Raw genomic sequence first — 21,648 nt, 5'->3', positions numbered from 1 at the left:
ATACTACAATATTCAAATGCGGTCGTGACTTTGAACGCGTTCGCAAGAATCACAGAGTTTGAAGAACATTTTCACGAAATGTTTGCAAAGAATTTGCTATGAAATTGAACGATAATTTATTATCTCTGCTGGAATTTACAATTTCCCTGAGATCACTATCTACGTATGGCTATCGAATGGCAGATAGTTTTGTCTACACATAATCCTCTTAGAATAAACTCTCTATAATCCTCCCTTCCGCGCTTTTGTCGTTGGCAAAAACAAGACTATCGTAGGTACCCTCTCCATTACCTGGGAGTGGATTATTTTGGGATCAGCAGGAGGATTTCGTATGCCTGATAAGATTAGCAGAGATTTATGGCCTTATTATGATTGTGTTTGGGATATACTCGTAGTAGCATACCTTTGCCTGTTCGTAGATCATTGATTATCTCATTTTTATTACCTGACAAAGACACGACGACGACGATGCACATAATTCAGTAACACCTGCGCTTGAGATGACCTCACAAGTGAATTTCATGAATCATTTTAATAGAGCTTTTGTTTCTTCTTATATTTTGCACATCACGGGCCCTGCTCTTGTCTCAACATCTGCCACCAATTAAGAGTATATTGAAGTACATATTTTGACGCAAGGCAAGGCAAAAAAACCAGTAATACATCCATGAAATTGCTGCAATTAACTAACAAATGGTTGAGGCAGATCAGTATTAAAACATGCTTTTAAAAAAAACCAACAAAAAATAAAAACAAAACCAAAGAAAACAAAAACAAGCGAAAATTTAATCAACTATTGTGTCCAGACCTGTATGTCCTGTGGCTGTCTGCGTGTTTTTGTGTTTAAAAGCTGTTAAAAATAACACAAAAAAAACTAACCGATAAATTGCAAGAGAAAGGAAGAGAGTGTTTTTGTGTTAAAAAGTGTTGCAGCACTTGATTGCTTTAATTAAGGATAATGCATTTAAATTGAAGGCTTTGAACTTGGACCACAACTCGAATTGAAGTCAGCAGAGTCTTTGGATTTCGAGTATGCAAGTTCGGGTCAAGATTCTTTAAAAATTCTGCAACGATAGCTCGCAATATGAATAAACTTAATCTTTTAAATAACATCCCCGGTTTCCATTATACATTATACTGGGCACAGCTCTTTGTTATCAATACTGAGAAAACTCAATTAATGGCGAGATGGGAAACCATCGAAGCAGTAACTATAAACTGCAAGAACAGTACCCTAGTAAATACTATATAGAGGATGCACATAAACATCGGTTTATACATGCAATAAAATAGAGTCCGATAAGAGTGCTGAGAGCTTCAAGGGTATGCAAACTCTGTCCGGGAAAATAGCACTCTGGTATTTATTTTTAAAATGAATCGGAAAGATCGAGGCAATTGTTATGCGCCATGAAATCCAAACCGATTAATTCATCGCTTCACTGCCATAAAAGAAAAAGAAAAGAAAAAAACTCGCTGGTTGCTGCTGGATTCGTTATGCTGCATGCGTCATAGATGGAAGTAAAACTGGTTCGGAGTCGAGCCCCACCAGATACGAAACGATCGATGAGGCAATGGTGCAATGTCGCTGACCAGCTTTTCCACCTTCAAATAGTTAACTCCACTGTCTCTCTCTCTCTCTCTCTCTCTCTCTCTCTATCTTTATGTGAAAGTGAGAAGCAGTAGCAGCAGCCCCTCTTGGCCTTTGTATCGTATCTGTTGGCGGCGTCTGCCTTTGCACTGATTATGGCAATTGCAATTGCAATTGTCGCTGCAAACAATGTGAAATAAAAGCAGTGGAAAAAAGAGAGTTAAAGAAGAGTAAAAACTCAAAGAAAATATAAAACGCTCGTCTCAATAGTTCAAGCCAAACCAGCCCTTTAATGCCCTTCCCACACACGCACACGCACGCAAATTAATTACTTTGCTTTCAGAATGGATAAGCAGCTGATTGAAAGGATGACAAAATTGATTGCTGATAACTATTGCTGACATTTCTTGTAGTTGTTCCACCTTGTCAAGGTTAAGCTTTCAGATTTGAAAGGGTATTCCACAATTCGACTTTCATTCATGTTTTATGCTTCAGCTCTTTTTGTCTGTCCAGCCGTCAGTCTTCGTCTCTCTGTCATTGTCGCCTTGAGACTGACTCCACTGTCTGCACTGCGTCTTTTGGGTTCAGCGTCTGATTATTGACGAAGTCAACGGCGACGCTGTCAGGCGAGTGTTGTTGACATGGACCCTACCCCCCACATGGCGTACTCCTCCAGAGATCTGTATCCATAAATCCCCCAGGCCATCATCAAGGTGTGCGTGTGTATGTGTGTTTGTGTTTGTGTGCACTGCACTTGTCAACGCAATTTGCGGTTTTTGTTTCTATCTGTTTACTGCTCTCTCTAACTCTCTCTCTGTCTCTTTTACTCTCTGTCTTCTGCTGCTGCCTTGCACTTGGTGGCTACTTGTCATGTCTGTGCATGTCTGCTTGTACTTGTATAAGAGTGGGCTGTGGTGGGGGTATAAGAGTATCACTGCGTGTGCGCCCGTGTGTGTGTACTGAACCGGGCTTGTCCATATGGGTGCCCATAGCATTTCATTTGCATTAAAAATCCATGAGAAATTGATTTCCCGCTCCCCTTCCGTTCTTTTAGTTGTCTGCTCTTGATACCCTATGGGAAGAAGGTGGTATTATGATTTTGACAAGCAATAGGTGACACATCATAAACATTAATAAACAAACTGAATCATTAAATAGCAATGAAAACTATTGTCTCTTATCCCTCATCAACATGATTAATCTGCAAAGGGTATCAGAGTGTTCGACTTTGATGCAGGCCTTCTGTCATTCGTGTTGTTGCAATTAAATACAAAATTATCTGCACGCTTTGGCGATTTGAGAATTCATTGAACAAACATGAAGATATTGCAGGGGGAAACGGGGGAATTGCTTTGTGGCTTGTGCCTTGTTTTGTTTTCTGTCTATTCCGATCTCTGTGCATGTGCGTTTATTTTCGAGGCGCGTTAAATCGATGTGCGACCCGTACTGGTTCCCAATTGACTCAAATATTGTATGGTGGGATATGTGGAGTACGAGAACACTATCCTATCTATTGTACAATTTGGTGTGAGGTGTGGGGCAAGGAGTGGGCACGATAACGACGGGGATAGATGGGATGCCTCATGACAGGTTTCTCAGGTGTCTGTCATGATAATTTACGAGTTTCGTTCTTGAGTACTATACGTTGTGGTATCTGCTATATGGGAATAAGCTCTATTATTAGAAAAACAATATGACAACAGAGTTATCGATTTCTGTATTATTGTTCTATGGAAAGAAAAGTACTTTGGATTTGGCTCTTATTTTCTTCAAATCATAGCGGTGTTAACAACCCACCATTACCATACAAAAGATATGTAGTTTAGTAGCCTGCATGTTGGTTAGCCTTGTCAGCAATGTGCGAAGGTTTTCGGGGAACCGCTTTTAAGCGCGTATGTATTTTCTTTCGTTTCTCACTTCCGTCGATAAGAAAATCGTGTTTAGTGCAGCACTAACGGAAGACTAAATAGAAAAAAAACCCACCTAGAGGGAGGATATGCTGTACTTATAACAGTATGCATATTTGTACAAGTATGGGTCTATGGGTGTGTGTGTGTGTGTGTGTGTGTTGGGGGCAACAAAAGTTTTGCGTCAATATCCGCTCCAAATTGTTTCAAGCTAACAGTAAACAAACGAAACGGTGAAGTGGGGTGGCGGCCAAAACAACAACTAAAATTGAAAGTGCGCCATGGTAAATTTATACTAATGTATTTCTTACAAGTACGCGTATACCCTTGAGTGGTGTGGGTATTTGTGACTTTTAAAAGACGTTTACTGCAAACAACACCCTTTATGCACACCCATCTATGCAGTACATTGTTAAACGATTATTGCAAAAGAGAATGCCTCAGAATAGTACAAATGGTCATGTCTCCTGCTGCTGGTAGGGTATAGGGTATACAGAGCTAGGTGTTCAATATGGCAAATTTCTCTCTTTCCAATGGTTTTTCTTTTACTTCCTTTCAAAAAGTACCGTTACCCATACGAACCTCTTTCTGATGAATAACCTTTAGGCACACTCACTCAACGTAATCGAATCGACAAATTCTTGGCATTTCGTAAATCACTTTGGAGTCGGGCACTGGTGCTTTGGGATGGGGAAAGCTACACCAAAGCACCCCCCTGGAAACTAGAACGGAACTTCGAGAAACGAACGTTTGTTGCATTAGCAAAATTAAAATAACAACAAAGAGTATGTAGGTACATATGTACATATGTGTGTGTATGTATGGATGTACATAATTCTCATGCTTACCAAGGGCATCTCACCCAAAAAAATGGGGTCGTGGTCGGGTCGCACAGGGCGCCAGCGCCATTAAAAATTGAGGAGTACAAATCCCCTCCTCATTGGTTGCAAAAAGAAAAATTTTTTTTTCAACAATTAAGTTGTGCTGTTTGCTGAGAGTGGTTATTGTGCTCTCTGACATTTGCAATTCGCGAATGGGAGTACTCGTCCCAAGTTATTTTTGGCATCCAACACAGAATTGTATGGTTAAAGGGGATGACAGCTCGAAAGGCCATTTCTCAACATTTCACTTAGGGGTTTTCCATCCCTACCATTTTGCGATGGACAAATGTATGAATCTTACAGTGAAAACTCTATTGGAAGGTATCCAGAATATGTAAACTCCACCCACGAGTATACATAAATGTAAGTTAAAACGGCAGAATGCATTATGCTAATATAAATTCCTTCCATTGCATTTTTTTAGCATTGTTTTCCCACAGAGATTCTAAGCAAGAATCTTTAGATCGTTGCAACATGCTGCACAGAAATAAGCCAGTCAGCCGCCACAATCAACTCTGTTGTCATGAGGAGGGGCTGCCTAAGAAGCCCAGAGAACCCCGAAGACCCCAGAGCCAAAAGCCACAAGATGCGGGATGCACAAGCAGTGGAGGGGTAGTGGGGAGAGACCTGTTCTTTAACCCATACAGCCACCATGAGTGACATAATCGGCACAGTTGTTGGTTGGCATGGCAACAAATGTATTGCCAGCACATGCATGTGCGGCCTGTGAGTGGGAGGTGAGAGCGAGAGAGCAGGGGTCGACTACCAGCCTGGGTCTGGGTATTCAAATAAACGTATTCTTGTGTATTGTACATAGAAAACACACACACACACACACACATACACATTCGTGTATGTTTTTATGTGGAATTTCGAAAATTGTTACCTTTTGCAAAGGAAACCTCAGCCTCGTGGCAATGGATTCTAATTAATGATTTGTGAAACGATTCTCCGATTCTTTGTAACAAATACTTGGCATTTACCTGTTTGGAAGTTACAGTAGAAATATTCGTTTATTCCATGACTCATTGTAGTAGGTTCACTCCTTTTGGCTTTGCAAAACATTTTTGTATCAATGGGCATAGATTTTCTCTACCGATCACCTCTGTGTTTATCGATCTGCAATCAAAACATAATTGATTTGATTTCTCCAACTATCGCTATTGAAGAAAAATGCTGCTTCCGATATTATCGTAATAAGACTCTCATACCAATTTCATGTAACGGGACACGCTGCAGGTCAATCAATACAACACACACACACACACACAGGCACTTTCTCCATTCCACCTACCACCCTCCTGTTTGGTAGGGTCTCTGTGTGTGCCGTTTCATCGGAATTGGAGGTCATGCCGTGTCTGACCCAAAACTGCACGTTTTTAGATTTTCTGTTTGCTTTTTGGTCTGTGACCTTTGACATCTGACTGCTTCGCCGCCAGTTGATTGACATAATTCGTTACAGACGCCTTGATTTGGATACACATACTCGTACATACAAATGTATGCATATAAATCCCCTTCGCTCCATATCGATTGGGTTGTGCGGGCAAATGTCAAATCGAATGTAATCCAAAATGTCAACGAACCAAAAGGACAGAACGGTGCCTGCCAGAGGCAAGAGACAGTGGCAAATTATATTTTATGGCTTCATTTCAATTTTACATTAATTGGCGCACGAATTGGTGAACTCCGTTCAGTGTTGCTTGTCGGCATTCAGTGTTGTTGTTGTTGTTGTTGTTGCTGCAATGCGATCTTGTGAATGTGCATTTTAATATTTGTTGCCTGAGGCTGAGAGTGCCACTCTCTTCGACTCTCTTCCTTTCTGCCCAGTGCCATTTACCACTCTCTCTTTTTCTCAAGTTATATCAAATTAGTGTAGGGTCTTCTTAAAAAGCTCACTCACAGTTCTTGTCTATTTTGTTTATGCTGCGTTTGTGTGTTTGAGGGAGAGAGGTGAGTGGCCTCCCCACCTTGCAGTGCATTTACCACTCTTCGAATTCCTTATCTTCCATCTAATATGCATGTACATCTTGATGTCCCCTCTGGCTCTCCCACTCTAGTTATTCCACCCTTTAGCTATTCGGCTCTAGCTCTTTCACTCGCAGCTCTCCTACTCTCTTCCTTTCTCCCCCGATCACCCTCTCGCTCTACCTTTCTCTCTTGTGCATGCTTGAGTGAGTGTTGCCAGACAACATTTTTTGGGCAGGGGGGAGGCCATGCAGATTGCTGCTTTTGGCTGGCAAATTTTCAATGCATAATCAACAACAAAAACAGCAATATTTTGTTCTCCTTTTTTTTTGCAACGTGACGAATTACGTGCAAAATTGCCGCAACAACAAGAACAGCAACAACAACCTCGTTCGTCATTATCCACAAAATGTTGCCCTTTGTGGCAGCTGCTGTTGCTGCTGTCGATTTGGTTGTGGGTAAAGTAAAGTGAAGGAGTTGTATTCCGTTTCTTTTCCTTTTTTCCTTATGCAAGTAGCAGGCTTGACGCAAAATACTTTTTTCTAATGCGCAACAAAATATTGTCTTTGACGTGTTTTGTGTGTTTCTCTACGTCGCTCCTTCCCCACTTCTCTTTCCCTTTGCACGGATGTGTCACGTACAGAGCATGGCCAAAAATTTGATTTGTCTTCTCCTTCCTCTTTCCGCGTCTTCAATCTCCTCTTTTTTCTTTTGTTATCTTCTTATTCTCCAGGTTCATTACGTTCTTGTTACCTCTTTACCCATTATGCTTCGCATGCAGACGATCATACTTATAGCACCAGGTTCTCGTCGTCGAACCTTCAGAGTGCATCTCCATGTGGATATAATTTATGGGACCTTAAATAGTAACCAAATTTGGAATGTTAAACCATAGATAAAAGATTTTAGAAGTCTGCATTTGATTGTAGTTCTCCTTTTCTACATTATTATACCAAATATTACTCCAAGTATTGTCCATTCCTTATTCGGAATAAAAACGTAAGCATTTTTGTTTATTTTAATCAAATTGCAATATTTCTTGATAGAAACATTTGAGAGTCTGCCCAGGTTGGTGGGGACCTCTTTCGTCTGGGGGTTTTCTCTTTGTTATTCGTGCTTCTCCTTTTGTGGAGAACAGCCAGACCCATGGACTGGTTGTTTGCTGGTCGCCTGTCCGCTTGCAGGTGAAATTGTGTGCAGCGTAACATATTATTAAATTGGCTTGATTATGGCCATTGCCCCGGCCCCGGCCCCGGCCCCAACCTCAGTCCCAGCCAGTTCTCAAAACCACGGTCAGTCATTGGGCGGGGAGTAGCAGCCCCCAGCAACAGCAACCAGCCACTAGCCACATCCACATCCACAGCGACAGAATAAAATACAAAAAATAAAACCAATTTTCAACCGCCCGAACCCAGCATTTCCTGTCGTGCCGTGCCGTGTTGCTGGTTCTGTTCCTCTCTGCTGGACGGGCAATTAAAGCCGTGTAAACGTGGCTCACTGAAGCTGTAGCTGGGATCCAAACAGAATTGACTGTCAGCGTGGCAGACAGCAGACGTTTGATCATAAATCTTTCCAGTTCTGCCAAAAATAGAGACATTCCCATCTTTGTAGGGTTCTCCCAATTGGAATGGTTTCGATTCGTTTCCATTTAATCGAATGGATGGATGGCTGGATAGTTGGATGCAAGCATGCTTCGATGCACGGCCAATGGAAAAACAATGAATACGATAAAGACCAAAAATAACCCACCGCCACACACGCACACACGCACACACACACGAAAAACCAAAGCAAACGAAGGGAAAAGAAAAGAAGCCAACGCAAAAGCAATGCAATGGAAAGAAAAAGCAATAAGAATTGAGCAGAATAAAAGAAAATAACTATTTATAGAACACCAACATCGCTAACACCCTGGAAGATTCTTGGAAATGGATCCCATAAGTATGAGGCATTTACTAGATTAATCTAGTCTACATTAGGTTGTCGTGGGTTGTGAGGAGACTTTTGATAAGTATCTTACGCAAAAAGACGATCCTGATACGTGCAGCAAATCATCCGCATTCGCATGATTTGATAAAGAAATAAAGAAAATACAAAACACAGCTCTATATCCGGTTGGACAATGTTTTTTAACAACAAAGAATCCGCATTCTACAATTTTCTTATCGAAAAACCAGCCTTTACCTTCGTTAACCTCATTTGTACGCAGTAACTATATTTATTTATGTGTTTGTGGCTCTTGCAAGTCTGTCTAGCATTCATTTAGAAAGGGGCTTATTACCTTATCACTTTGTAATGCCAGAAAAGTAAGGGTATATAAAAATATTGATTGATCTACGATTAAGTGTACAAATGGAAGTTCTCTGAGTGCTTTGGAGGGGAGAGTCATTGGATCTCCACGGTACTCGTCGTATATGGGTCAATAGTCTGTCGATCACTGCCATTGATAATGGTTTGTCAGATAATTTGTGTGCCTCCCCTGTTAGCCCACCAATTAACCGAAGTTCTCCTACTCCATCATAAATTGAAACGATTTTCCCCCAGTTCTCGTTAGATTTTACGTTACGTTCGCCTTAGACTGCCAGTGGCTGCTTTGTGGAGGAAGACAACGTGCTTTGGCGTTTTATTATTTATTGTTATAAAATCCGCGTTTTATTTTTATAAATTTGTTGCTTCCTTTCAACGCGTTTTGGTGTCATGAATATTATGTCATAACGATTTTGGTCACGCATCTATCTGTGTCGACAATTTTCATAACTTTTTTGTGTGCTCGTTATTGTGTTTAGCTGCGTTTGCTTTTCTTTTCGTTGCTCCTCTCCGCAGCTTTGCCACCTGCAATATATAGAGTTTCTTTTGCCTTTTGGTTTTTCTTCTCTCTCATTTTTAGCCAAATTATGTCACTTTGTGTGTTGAATGTTTATTTAAACAGCGCCAAAAAGTTTCAATTTCCGTTTGCTCATTAGACGCTTGTGGGTTGCTGTATTTTCTGACGGTTTTTGGGGGCACATAATTAAGCGCTCGTTTTCCATTTTTGGTCACAGGTATACAGAGCGAGAGAGAGACAGAGAGGCAGACAAGCGCAAACTCCTACACCCATTAAAATAGAGGAGCAGTCGAAAAGAAACTGCAAATTTTGGGTTGCGGTTGATTTTCTACATACTTGAGTATTCGTACCTAGCAGTGTGAAGGTAGAACCGTTAGATCCCTATCTCCATCCTTTGCCAATGCTTACACAACGCTATTGATGGGCAGCGATTGATGCTCACTCACTCGCACTCAGCGAGGATTACGTTCGATGAGAGTCTCTCTCAGCGTGCATTCTCTCTCTCAACAAAACACAAGTGCAGCAATAGCAACATCAATAACGGGATGCAAAATAAAGAGAGATAAAAGAATTGGCATCCAACAAGAAAGCTTTTGATTTATACTCGAATTGAGCTTTTTGTTATTCCCTTTCATACATGTATAATGCATAATGCATCAACAAATTACTAGGTATCGTCTAGTCCAAGCACTGGAGTTTTTTTTCGTTTTTTACTCAGTTGATTTGTGTTCCTCTCTCGAGCCTTACTCTCTTTGGGTGCTAATGAGTTTAACAACCTACGGACGGTGGCTATTTTTGACGAGAAAATCAATTGAAATTGGTTTATGGCAATGTTGTTGTGTGTTTGTAGGGAATACCAACACATGAATTAGTCATCGAGTACATTAGCAGGTGAATCAACTTTCACAATGGTTCATATTTATAAGAGCTCTCTTCTAGATGCGATATTTGTTGATCTGCTGTTTCGGTTGTCTTTGTGCTTGAGCGCATAATAAATATTTCAATATACGAGAACCAGAAACAGCAGCGGCTCATAATCTAATTAAAGTTCCCCCTAAATTTAAGCAGCGTAAACAACATTATGGGGATTTAAAAACTAGCTCTTATCTCTGCTAAAATGTGTTATCTTTGTGAACTTTTGATTCGACAACAGAAGCGTTCAACGAAATGCACATTGACACAGGCACAGGCACAGGCACAAGGCACATTCGTAAGCGTTTTAACCCATGACATCATGCCGCAGAGATGATGATATATTTTCTGCACTCTTTCTTGCACAAGTTGATGGCAGTTTTTGTCACACGGCCCCAGACGAGAGAAGCCATTGGAAAGGCGTCAGAATGAACAACTTCAGAATTAATTACGATCCACGGATGGCAGGAGAGAGCGGGAGAGAGAGGTTTTCACTTCATTAGGGAAATTTAATTTCATGCAACTATGAAAGAGCAGAGACACTTCCTTCGTTTCCCCTCTTTTATCGCCAAAGCTGGTCATTAATTTCTTAATCACGTATAAATAGAGCGGCACTAGGGGATAGAATAAATATAGAGATAGATGAAAAGATGGAAAGAAGTCGTGCCCAGCACTTGGCATTTATTTATTAAAATTGCTCTCAGCAAAGCGACGACTGTTCGTCATGGAAATGGGAAATTAGAGATGGGATATTAGCATATTCCTGCAATCATTAACTGACGAACGGCTTGCAGTCGCTGATGAGTACATTTCAGGTTGTGGCTTATTAGCACATTTCTGCCTTGATTCTAAGGCCTCCAGACAAAGGCCAAAAGTACTGCGAAACTCAGGGCCCAAATGGGAACCAGACATCCATTACTGTGGTGCTGGTGCTGGTGCTGGTTTGTGGAAAGCGGGCTCTGGAAATAGAAAAACACTCCACAAATGAAAAGCGAAACTGTTAGCACGAAAATAGGCTGTTTCTCTCTCTCTCTCTCTCCATCTCCATCTTTGGGCCTGCTCGTGGCATTTATTTTTAGCCACAAAAAAACTGTCAGGCATTGAAGTAAAATCCATAGACATGGAAACATAATGTAGGCTAACATTAGGGAAAATTCCAACAGGAAAGAACATCAAAGTGGTTGCTCAAACTACTCTACCAATGGAATTTTTGAAAGTAATTTGGAGCAAAAGTACTTATATGTACATAAATATCTAGAAGCGTACAACTTTCCGACTGCAACTTGTTGCCAATCAAGTTTAACTAAGCGGAAAACTATAAACGTTGATCTTGAGATTGATATTAATAATAATTATTCAACTGGGAAATAGTTATTCTAATTACTATAACGGCTCAACTATTATTTTAGTTAATTAAGACGTTCAATGAATTGATTTTTAATTATTTTTTAATTTTAAACTGAAAGTCAAATGTAGACTTTCTGGATCGTTAACCACCCAACATTAATAAAACTTGCTTAAATCTACAAAAGTTTAAATTTAAATTACTTGAAGTCAAATTCGCTAACTATTTCCATATGCCATGGATATTTCTATTTGGGAATACAAAAAACGTGCTCAAGAGCAATTGAACGACGGTTGCTTTATGCTTTTGTTAAGTAAACTATTTCTCTGCCGCTTCAGCTGATTGTTTGTTTCATTTAAGTTAGTTTTTATTTATTTTTTGTGCAAATTTGTTTGCCAAAAGAGCAGCTGGCAAGAAAGGAACCCACCAGCAAACAAAAAATAAACAAACAAACAAACGAAAAATTGTACAAAACGTGCCGCTGCATGAACAAGCATAAACACTGAGAGCCAAAGAGGCAAGATCGAAAAGCAGCAGCAGACAGCACAACAAAATAGCGTTGCCATTGTTCAGGTTTTGGGCTAAAAAGCGACTCGAAAAAACCGAAATTTCTGCTGATTATGTAACAAACCGAAAGAGAAAGAGAGGTGGAGAGGTGGAAAAATGGAAGACAGAGAAAGAGCTTTGTTCAAAGAAAAGTTGTTAAGAAATTGACAACGCAGCACTGGGGTATTTGGGATTTGCATAAATGGAATTAGTGACTTGACGCTAACAAGTGAAGCTAACAACAACAACAAAGAACCAACGCCCCAAGTGATCCATTCAACTTTTTGACCCTGTCGCGATTGCAACAGTTTTACAGTATCTCATCAGATATCTTTTGCATTAATGTAGATATGTACATATTATGTATGTATATATTTACATATGCATATTCTATAGCCTTTTGCTGTTTGTTTTTTTTTGCGTTTTTTGGTGTATGCTCTTCTACGTTGTTGTTCTCCGTCTTCTGGCCAGAACGAGTTTCTGCTTTTACTGCTTATGTAAAATTTTGTTGTTGCTTTTTTTTGAAGTTGTCTCAATGAGAATTTCATTCTTGAAATGCAAACAGCTGTGTGGGACAAGCACAAAGCCATGTGCACACACAGATACAGATATGAGCATGGATACATTTGGTGAGGCAAACATCTGAGGAATATGAATGGGAAAAGCGAATGAATATGTTGATGGGCAATGCTCAGGTTTCGGCATGAGAGCCGCCGGCAGGGTAGGGCAGAATACCGCAAAATTTAAACATAAAATATGGTAACGAAACACCTGCTCTGCAGAGACCCCTACAACCCTCCGTGTTCCCTATATTCCTTTCGCTGTCTCTCTCTCTCTCTCTGCTGCGCTGCTCTTAAGCACCTGCAATATATTTGCAAGAAAGAGAAGAAGAGAAGAGAAGTGTCGTCTGTCCCTTTATCCGTTGCTCTTCGTCTCGTCTGTTTATGTTGTTGCCATTGTTCTGCTTCTGCTCTCTCATGTTTACTGTTTAATCTGCCATTGCACTTTTGCCTTGGGTACGTTTTTTGACAGGTGAAAAGAGGAACACTGCACTTTGAATATTTCTCTCTGCCTCTCGCTTCAGCTCAAATTTCAAATTCTACAAATAAAGAATGAAATAGAGTGGAGGAGTGGGAGTCTATACCCCTCCATATTCCTTGTCGTTTTAGCTTAAAATCTATTTTTCCACCGTTGTTGTCACATGTACATAAATCCATCTCTCTCGCGCTCCACTCCTGCTGTTGACAGACAAACTCAAAAGATTTATACAAGTTATAAATATAGTGTGCCCCACAACCAAACCAAATAGTGTGTCGTGTGTGATGTTGCCACGCTGTAAAAATGGAGCAAAAGAAGAAGCAGCACTTGCCGCAGAGAACTTGCAATCGGAAAAGTTCAACCATGAAATGGTTTTAAAATGTGGAAAATGGTTGAGGAAGAACTAATAGGGAGAGGTTGATGGGATCAAATCCAAATACTGATCTCAATCCGGAGCTGAATCAATCTTAAAGGGTTCTGTAATTGAAGAACTTTTAATAAAACTATTTCATTGAATGTGAATTTCGGTCATTTGCTTTTCTGTTGAATGGCTATTGATTTTCTGGGTTTTCCCCCTGTATTCGTCTTCTACTACCGCACTTTTAGTAGAGGAACTGCAACTTTTAGGTTTGCGAAGACATTGCCGCGGCATCGGCAAGGATTAGATACTTTGACGGCACTGGGCACTGCATCTCCAGCTGCTCCAGTTGCGTCTGCTGTTGTGTCTGATCCTGCTGCTCTTCTATATCTTCCTGATGTTGCATTTCCTCCTCTTCTTGCTTGAAGCTCTTTCCCTTAGTCTGCGGTTTCTCCTTGCCGGACTTCTGCAAGGGTTCCGTGGCCACCACAGCACTCATCCAGAAGAGCGCAGCTATCGATATCAGCAGAGAGCCCAGAATGGTTGCCTCGTGCTGTAGGCACTCCTCTTCGCACATATTGCCGTAGTAGCAAAGCGCCGCCTTCACCCACAGACAGATGATGAGCTCAATTCGGGCCCAGAGGACCAGAGCCAACACCTCCATGACGGCAATGCTTAACGTCAGTTCGATCACGAAGCGCATTGGCCAGAACAGCCGACGCTTGTACCTCTTTGGCAGCAGCACCATGTCCTCCAGAAAGTGCAGGAAACCGCAGTACATCATGAAGCTGGCGTAGAAGCTCCCCGGCACCGGCATCGGTTGATCGATATTCACGAAGAGGCTGGTCTGAAGCCCAATTTGCACTATAGATGTGAGCAGCATAACCAAATAAGAAACCATAATGAAGTTATAATCAAACGATGAAAGTTCTCTGAATTAACAAATTGTAAATTCTTGAATTTTCCGAAAATTTTGGTTTGTTAATCTTTTGGAGACCGAAAACTGTTTGAGCTGTGGGCCGGCCAGGTGACAAAACTGATTTGTTTTCCTATGGTATGTGGATATTTTTGATTTCCTTGTGAACGGAAAACAGCTGCCACATTTGTGATTGTTGCTGCTGTGAGATCCATAAAAGAATCAAAGGAATTCCCTAGAGGGTGTCCAATCTCAGTATCTTTAATGTTCGCGCTCCATTTCCTCACTTTTTGACGGGCATAAAATAAATCTAGAAACTTTAGCGCTGTTCATAAAATAATCCTTTCACTTTTGGGTACTTTCTAAATATAACTTTATCTATCAAATGCTTCTCAATGTCAGAAACAACTTTTATCTGTTTCGTTGCTGTTAATGAAATTATTTTGTAGCGCCTTTCTTTTATTTATTTGTATACCAAGTGCAACTTTTTCCTGTTGCTTCTTAGCTTTTAACGCATTTCTCCCTTTGTGACCGCTGTTTAAACTCAATTAGATGTGCAATGAAATGAAATGCTAAAAGCCTCTGGAGGAAGACCTGTAGCGAGGAGGCAGGGATAGGCTAATGAAATGAATGTAATGCATCTGCACCCTGATAATTAAATTAATTTGCATAAGCTGCGACCTCGTGACATTACCCCCCTCCACATGTGGCAAAAACCCGATGGTCAGAGAGTCATGGTTGGGAGAGGGAGTAACCCATGTGTACACCTGCCCTGATTTCATGGACTCTATACCCTTGCCGTAGTCCTGGGTGCACTTTTTAGCATGCAATCAAGGGAAATGTTGGCTGAAAGAGTGGTTTGCCCTTTGCGTTTTGCTGGAAAATTTATTGTAATGCGATTGTGGGGCTAGTTGTCGGTTTTCCATGGCGGCCGCAGAGCAGGAAAATCGATGGTACGCGAGAGCCATTGTCATGCGATGGAATGGCAGTGGAAGGGGGTCGTTCGGAAGGGGATCCAATATAATGGAAAAACTGCTTTACGCTTTTTCCACTGTAATGACAGTGTCCGTGCAGCGTTCAATCGCACACACACACACGCACACACAGATACATAAATTGATTTCCCTAAACAGCAGACAGCAACGAAAAAACCAGAACTACAGATAGACCAGAACCAGACAGAACTCATACGCCGTAGGTACACAGGAAGCAGAAAGGGCAGAGCATTACTGGTGTGCCGAAGCGTTGATACCCTATAGCTGATGAAGTGACTACAGTGAACAGTAAAGAAACTTTCTATTTCGAGATTCCCTCACAGCAGTTCCCTACTCTCAGTTCAAGGTATAAAACAAACTTCAAATGCAGAGTCCCAGCATAGCTATCGTATCTCAGGGATACCTCTTTCAGTATCTGTATCTCTGTTTGCAACTCCTAGCTGAATTTTTGCTGCTTTTCTTTTTTTTTTTTAGTTTTAGTTGGGCTGACAACGTACTCTGTGGCACTCGCTCGTAATGTGTTTCGGTGCTTGGGTTAGTTTTTCGAAATTGAAATGTATGCAAATAAGTAGTCGCTGAAAATCAATAAATTCTTTGATGGTATTAGGAACAGGGGGGCACAGCTGATTGCATGTGGAAATAGTCACGCAAATCGTGGCGCAGAGAGAGAGAGAGAGAGAGGGAGAGCCCTCTAAAAATGTTATTTAAGCTCCAATCTTTTCCCGTAATCAAGATTTATGGAATTTTTTAATGAATAGAAGGGAACAACAGGAATGGATGGGATGCTCGATCGCTCTACTTTAATTGAAAATTGTGTAATATGAGGGTTACATTTGGGCAGAGTGTAGTAGATTCTGTGGTAGCCATTCGCTACACGCATATTGTGTAAATATTTACTCCAATTCCGATTGAGATTCCATCAATGAATGGCAGAGGAAGCAGCGTTCTTTTGTTTGCCGCTCCTCGAGTTGGTTTGTTAATTAAATTTAATTTAGACAGCAGTCAAATGACAAACGACCCCCGCTGCCATCATCGTCGGTATTATTCATAATCGGGACAGACACAGACTTAATCAATTTAACCCAGTTTTTTGTTGCCTCCCAGCCTGTCTGCTGTACGTCTTTATGTCGCTGCCGAGTGGGTGGTCCTTTTGTTATTGATTCTGGTGGTGTTGGAAGTGTGGCATAATTAAGTCCAATGTTGCACCAAGATGTGTATCTGTTGGGTCAACAGCGAGCTGAGGTGAGTGCTAACCAACAGTCTGTCGGTTAACACACCTGTTGATGGCCAAAAGTGAAAGGAACTACACTAGTCCATTCGATAAGATGATTTTTGATTTGAGGAAAGATACTAACAGGGCCTCAACAAGCATTTTACATTGTCACTGTCTTTTTCTTTCCTCTCTCAGTGTGTCTTAGCAGTTATACTTATATCGGAAATCTAAATTTATTTGAAATTCTGAAAATTTCAGAGAGTCAATAACGAGGGGTACAGATAAATATGTCTGTTGTAGAGGATAAGCACTGCTTCAAGAGATTGGAGGGCCTTTACAAAAGTGCAGCAGCTCTCTCTCCCTCTCTGTATATATATTTATCAGTACAGAAATTGTACAGAAACTCGTGCAGAGCCATTCATGTCTTTAGACGTGTCTAAAACCAAGTTGCAGCGCTAATTTGAAGCCTTGCCTACGAATGAGACATGGATAGCAGACAGACAAACAGAAAGAAAGAGAGAGAGAGAGAGAGGGGAAGGGAGAGTGAGAGTGAGAGAACGAGAAACATTTGCCTTTTGCACCTTGCACGCGGCCAGAGTCTGCCCACCCTCCCCCCATTGCCTACCCCATTTGTGTGCTGCAATTTCTGTCTGCGCTGCAGAATTTCAAGTGCCGTGGCAGCGCCTCTTCCATCTCCTTCCCAACGGTGTCACCTTCTCATTCCCTACCGTCTCTCGGTGGCACCCTTCCAACGTCAGTCAGCGCACAGCGCAGCCCGCCATCATGGGGGCAAGCACACATAAAATAAAAGGGGAGCAAGTTTAAATGCAATGAGCAAAAATCAATGCAACCCCAAAGCAGACCACCACCTCTCTCTCTCTCTCTCTCTTCCCTTGCTCCCTCTTGCTGATGTACATACATATGTGTGTAAGTGTTTGTGTGTGCGGGAGTGAGTGGGCGTAAACCGGCGCCATGCTGCTTTATTAGATTGCTGTAAATAAGTTTATGATGCGCCAAAAAAGAAGAAAATACCAGAAAAGTTCTGTAATAAAAACTAGCAGAAACTAGCACCGAGACTAAGATGCCCTTTCTTCGCTACACAAAGAATTTTGTTTCTTGAATGATAATTTCTATTAAATTAATATACGATCCGATCTTAGTAATTCCGTTAAAAACTCCAGTTCCACTAGGGTTAATTCTTCATTAATTCGTTTACATTTCTGTTGAAATCTCCCAGAAGTTAGCTTCTGTTTCATCTTAAATTCAATTTGTCCTCAGTGAGAAAGTGTATAAAATATTGTACATGCTTGGGAACCACCGCAGCGCAGCCGAGCTGCGTACAGCAGCTTAAAGAGAAAGAGAAAGAGGTACACGAAGGAAGATGTCGCTGTGTCATGAACGTTAATGAGAAAATGTCTAATGGAAGTAGGCAATTTTCAACAAATTTGCATTATAATTATACGATTATAATGCTAGCCTAGTAGCTGATCGAACTGAACAGTAAACGGGGTGTGGAGGGGAGAGAGAGAGAGAGAGAGAGAGAGGGTAACTTGAAGCCGCATTCCTAAGGCTTCCATGGACTGGAACGATGGCAAGAGGCACATTTCCATTGCACTTGGCGAAAGCGGAGACAGAGAGGCGACACCTCATGTTACTATTCTGTAAAGTAAAAAAAAAAAATAGAGAATGAAAGGGAAGTCGCTAGGAAATAGAAAGATATATGTAGGACCCGCTGAGAGGTATGAAGGGAGAGAGAGAGAGTGTGAGAGGGGAGCGGAGTGCATGTTGAAAATGAACAATTTCTTTGGCATTTTACTTGAAAATTGTTTCGCCTTAGTTTTTGTTTTTGTTCTTATTCTTAACAGTTTTGTTCTTGGTTTCTATTGCTACTACAAAAGTTTTGCTACCTTTTATTGTTTTACTTTTCTCTTGCATAACATAATAGCCGGGCCAGCGAGAGAGAGGGGGAGCCACTTTCTGGCCAACAAGAACTCGGACCAGTTTTCTCGCTCCATCGTTATGTAAATCCAACCATCCAACAACCTGAAACTTTAACCATGTGAATGGAGCAGCCGCAGCATCACCATAGCAATTGCTGAACCAACTTCACATTTCCATATACTCGTTCATAATTTAATTTAATTTATTCATTTGAATTTTTACTGAATTTCCGAATTTTCTTTTTGCAGCACCGACGGCACAGAATCTCCCATACTGGCTGAAGACGGTGGCGATGGACATGACAAACCACGTTTGCGCTATGGAGAATTAGTTATACTCGGGTAAGTTTTTACCACTTGTTTACCAATGTATTTATGCGTTTATATCTTTAATCTTGTGATGCTGTTAGCTCCTTGTTAGCCTTATAACAATCCATTCTTAACAACAAGAGTAGAAGAATAAAATATAAATCTTTCAATGATCTATGATCATTACTAACGATCGTTCGATCAATCCACAAAAAACCAGCAGACACACCTCCATAAACAGCAGGGGAAAAAGCGGCTCTAAACAGTAATCTTTTCCTAGAGTCTGTAGACTCTGAAATCAGGCACCTAGTACATTTGATTCACGCCGCAGCACGCCACCGTCCATCGCTCTGTCTACACACACGGGCCTGGGGAGTAGATTGATGGCTTTGGCCGTCTGCTGGGACGGATGATTGTAAATCTTGGTGTCCATTTGACTGAGCAAAGCGCTTGACATTGCGCTGATTACCCAACATGGCCCGACGCTTTAGGTGAGAGTCACAGAGACCCAGAAACAGAGCCAGAACCAGAGGAAGACTCGAATGAGAGCCAGACCCAGAGCCATATCCAAAGCAAACCCAGACCCAGACTCATTCTCGTTTCCCGGGCCAACTCAAATGCGTTTAGAGTCATTAGCTTTAAATATTCGAAACTCTGGGGCAGCAGTCTTAACACTTTTTAATTGCATGTGGCACAAAGGGAGAGAACTCTCAGAATTCTGCTCGTCAAATCGCTACTACTCAGATGCAGTTTATGTACAAATGTACATATATGTATGTACACATATACATGTGTACAAAGTTCACCATCAATTCCTCATTTATCATCCCAAATGCTGGTAACGCAGTCACATGTGGTGGTCACTCTTGGAGGCAGCTTCCCCTGAAGCCAAATTGAGGAAGTTGTCGTCTGGTCAGTGATATATGTACATATGTATGTAAATATGTACATATGTATCTCGAGCAGCAAACGATGACTGCTTGAACATGGACATGGAGCACTCTAATTGTTGTCAACACATCCCATTAAAATAATACAAACAAAAAAAAGTAATTCCATGTGAAACAATATTTCAAAAGCATAAACCGTCGCAAAACTTGGGTGTGCCATGTGAGAAATCTCCGACAACCCAAAGAAATCATCAGCCTCTGTGGTTCTCAGAACTTTACATCAGGAATGTCCACGAAAACTATTTCATAGAATTGAAAATAATCATGTTTTTTAATGGGGGAAACATGAGGAATGAGTAGATGATCTCTCAGGGCATTGCTTTGTGAGGATTGTCAATAAAATTGGGGAAAAACACATTTATTCACATTTTATGTGTCGTCTGATCATAAAATTGTTTCGATATCAAACAGTGATAGTAATAAAGGCGAAAATTATGTAGAAGATTCGAAAAGAAGGGATTTATATGGTGGATATGGTGTCTTTTGTAGGAATTTATAGGCATCAAGATGTTATTGAACGCTTTTGACTATAAAATGCATTCAAATTAAAGTATAATGTGTTTGATACTAATGAAATCTTTAATTACGGCCTCGGTTTTGTAAAGAGTGATGTTGCTTCTTGAGAAATAAGTTCCTTAAGCTTAAAATAGTAAAGGAATCGCGGGTGTCTTGGGCAATGCTCTTTAAACGCATTTCTGATTAAGAGTTCTTGAAAAAATGCATAGTGTATTTTGGGAATATTTTAAATGAATATTCTTTTGGTTGACAATAACCCATCAGCAGTCTAGAGTCCCGTTCGTTGTTCATTCCGCTCTAAGCTAAGTTCCGTTTTTGCTGAGAGCGATGCAGCCAGAGAGTTGTTGTTGCCGAGAGAGCATTAGAATACCGCAAGAGCAGGGGAAATAGCGTGAGAGAGAAAAAGATCAAGTAAATCAGAGATCAAGAGATAACACAATTGCGACTGCAAAAATACAAGAAGAGAGCACCAGGCAGTAAGTAGGGTGACCCATTTGTGAGAGGTACATATTTAAATATTATGTCTCATAATTTTTCATTCAATAATATTTAAGCACGTGCGTGTGTGTTGCCACATTGCTATTAGCTTTGCCCCGCACACACAAACTCTAAATCACTGGTTGACTCGATCGTGCTGTTTCCCCAAGCTTCCCATACGACTATAAATACCGACGCCAGATAGAGTTGATGAGCCCTTTCTTGTGTTCCATGACTCAACAATAATTATTTCCATTTGCTTAATACCGATAGCTGAACGCGGTAATTACACATTTATGGTCTGGCTAATGTAGCAAAAAATGGGAGGCGGAGAACAGAACAGAGAACTTAACCCGCAATTCTTTTGAGTTATTATTGTGTGGGGAGGAATCATTATCTTTGGGAAGCAAAACGCAGAGGGTGTGGAACTGTAACCCCCCACTAATTGTGTAAACAGAACTTGACCCACAAAATAAATGAATGTATGTACATACTTATACATATGTACATATATGTAAGTTGGGCAATAGTGCCACATGCCCCCAATTGGCTTTACTTTACCACACACTACATGTCTCTCTCTCTCTCTCTCTGTTTCTGTTTCTGTTTGTTGCAGCTACAATGGCTACTTGCCACAGGGCGATCGCGGACGACGACGCTCCAAATTTGTGCTCCACAAACGGACAGAGGCCAGCGGCGTGAAGCGCTCCAAGCACTATATCGTCCAATCGCCACAAACATCGAAGGCCATTCTGGATGCCAATCAGCATTCAATCTCGTACACGCTCTCACGCAACCAGGCGGTTATTGTTGAGTACAAGGAGGACATGGAAACGGATATGTTTCAGGTGAGTTCACCCAGGAAGCAGATGGAAAGAAGGTGTAAACTGCTGTGGGGCCCAGTTTGAGTTTGATGTTAAGCTGTCTTGGCAACTTCTTCTTAGTCATGACTTTGATGAATGTTA

At 41.1% G+C, this 21,648-nt stretch overlaps 2 protein-coding genes across 2 annotated transcripts in view; one reads left to right on the top strand and one right to left on the bottom strand.

Annotated features, from left to right (window-relative positions):
• LOC117585007 (protein pellino) overlaps window positions 1-21,648 on the top strand; it is a 33,879-nt gene that overhangs the window by 9,605 nt on the left and 2,626 nt on the right. Inside the window, exons 3-4 of the mRNA XM_034274246.1 lie at window positions 18,681-18,773; window positions 21,300-21,531. Coding sequence (XP_034130137.1) covers window positions 18,681-18,773; window positions 21,300-21,531 — 325 coding nt within the window. The remainder of the gene's footprint in view (window positions 1-18,680; window positions 18,774-21,299; window positions 21,532-21,648) is intronic.
• On the bottom strand, window positions 13,471-14,407 carry LOC117585008. The gene has a single exon (XM_034274247.1). The coding sequence runs from the start codon at window positions 14,266-14,268 to the stop codon at window positions 13,633-13,635; it is 636 nt and encodes a 211-aa protein (XP_034130138.1). The 5' UTR covers window positions 14,269-14,407; the 3' UTR covers window positions 13,471-13,632.

The sequence above is a fragment of the Drosophila guanche genome, unplaced genomic scaffold (genome assembly GCF_900245975.1).
Source record: "Drosophila guanche unplaced genomic scaffold, DGUA_6, whole genome shotgun sequence".
Taxonomy (NCBI): Eukaryota; Metazoa; Arthropoda; class Insecta; order Diptera; family Drosophilidae; genus Drosophila; species Drosophila guanche.
Note: the sequence above shows the minus strand (reverse complement) of the source record. Positions and strands in the feature narration are given on the sequence as shown.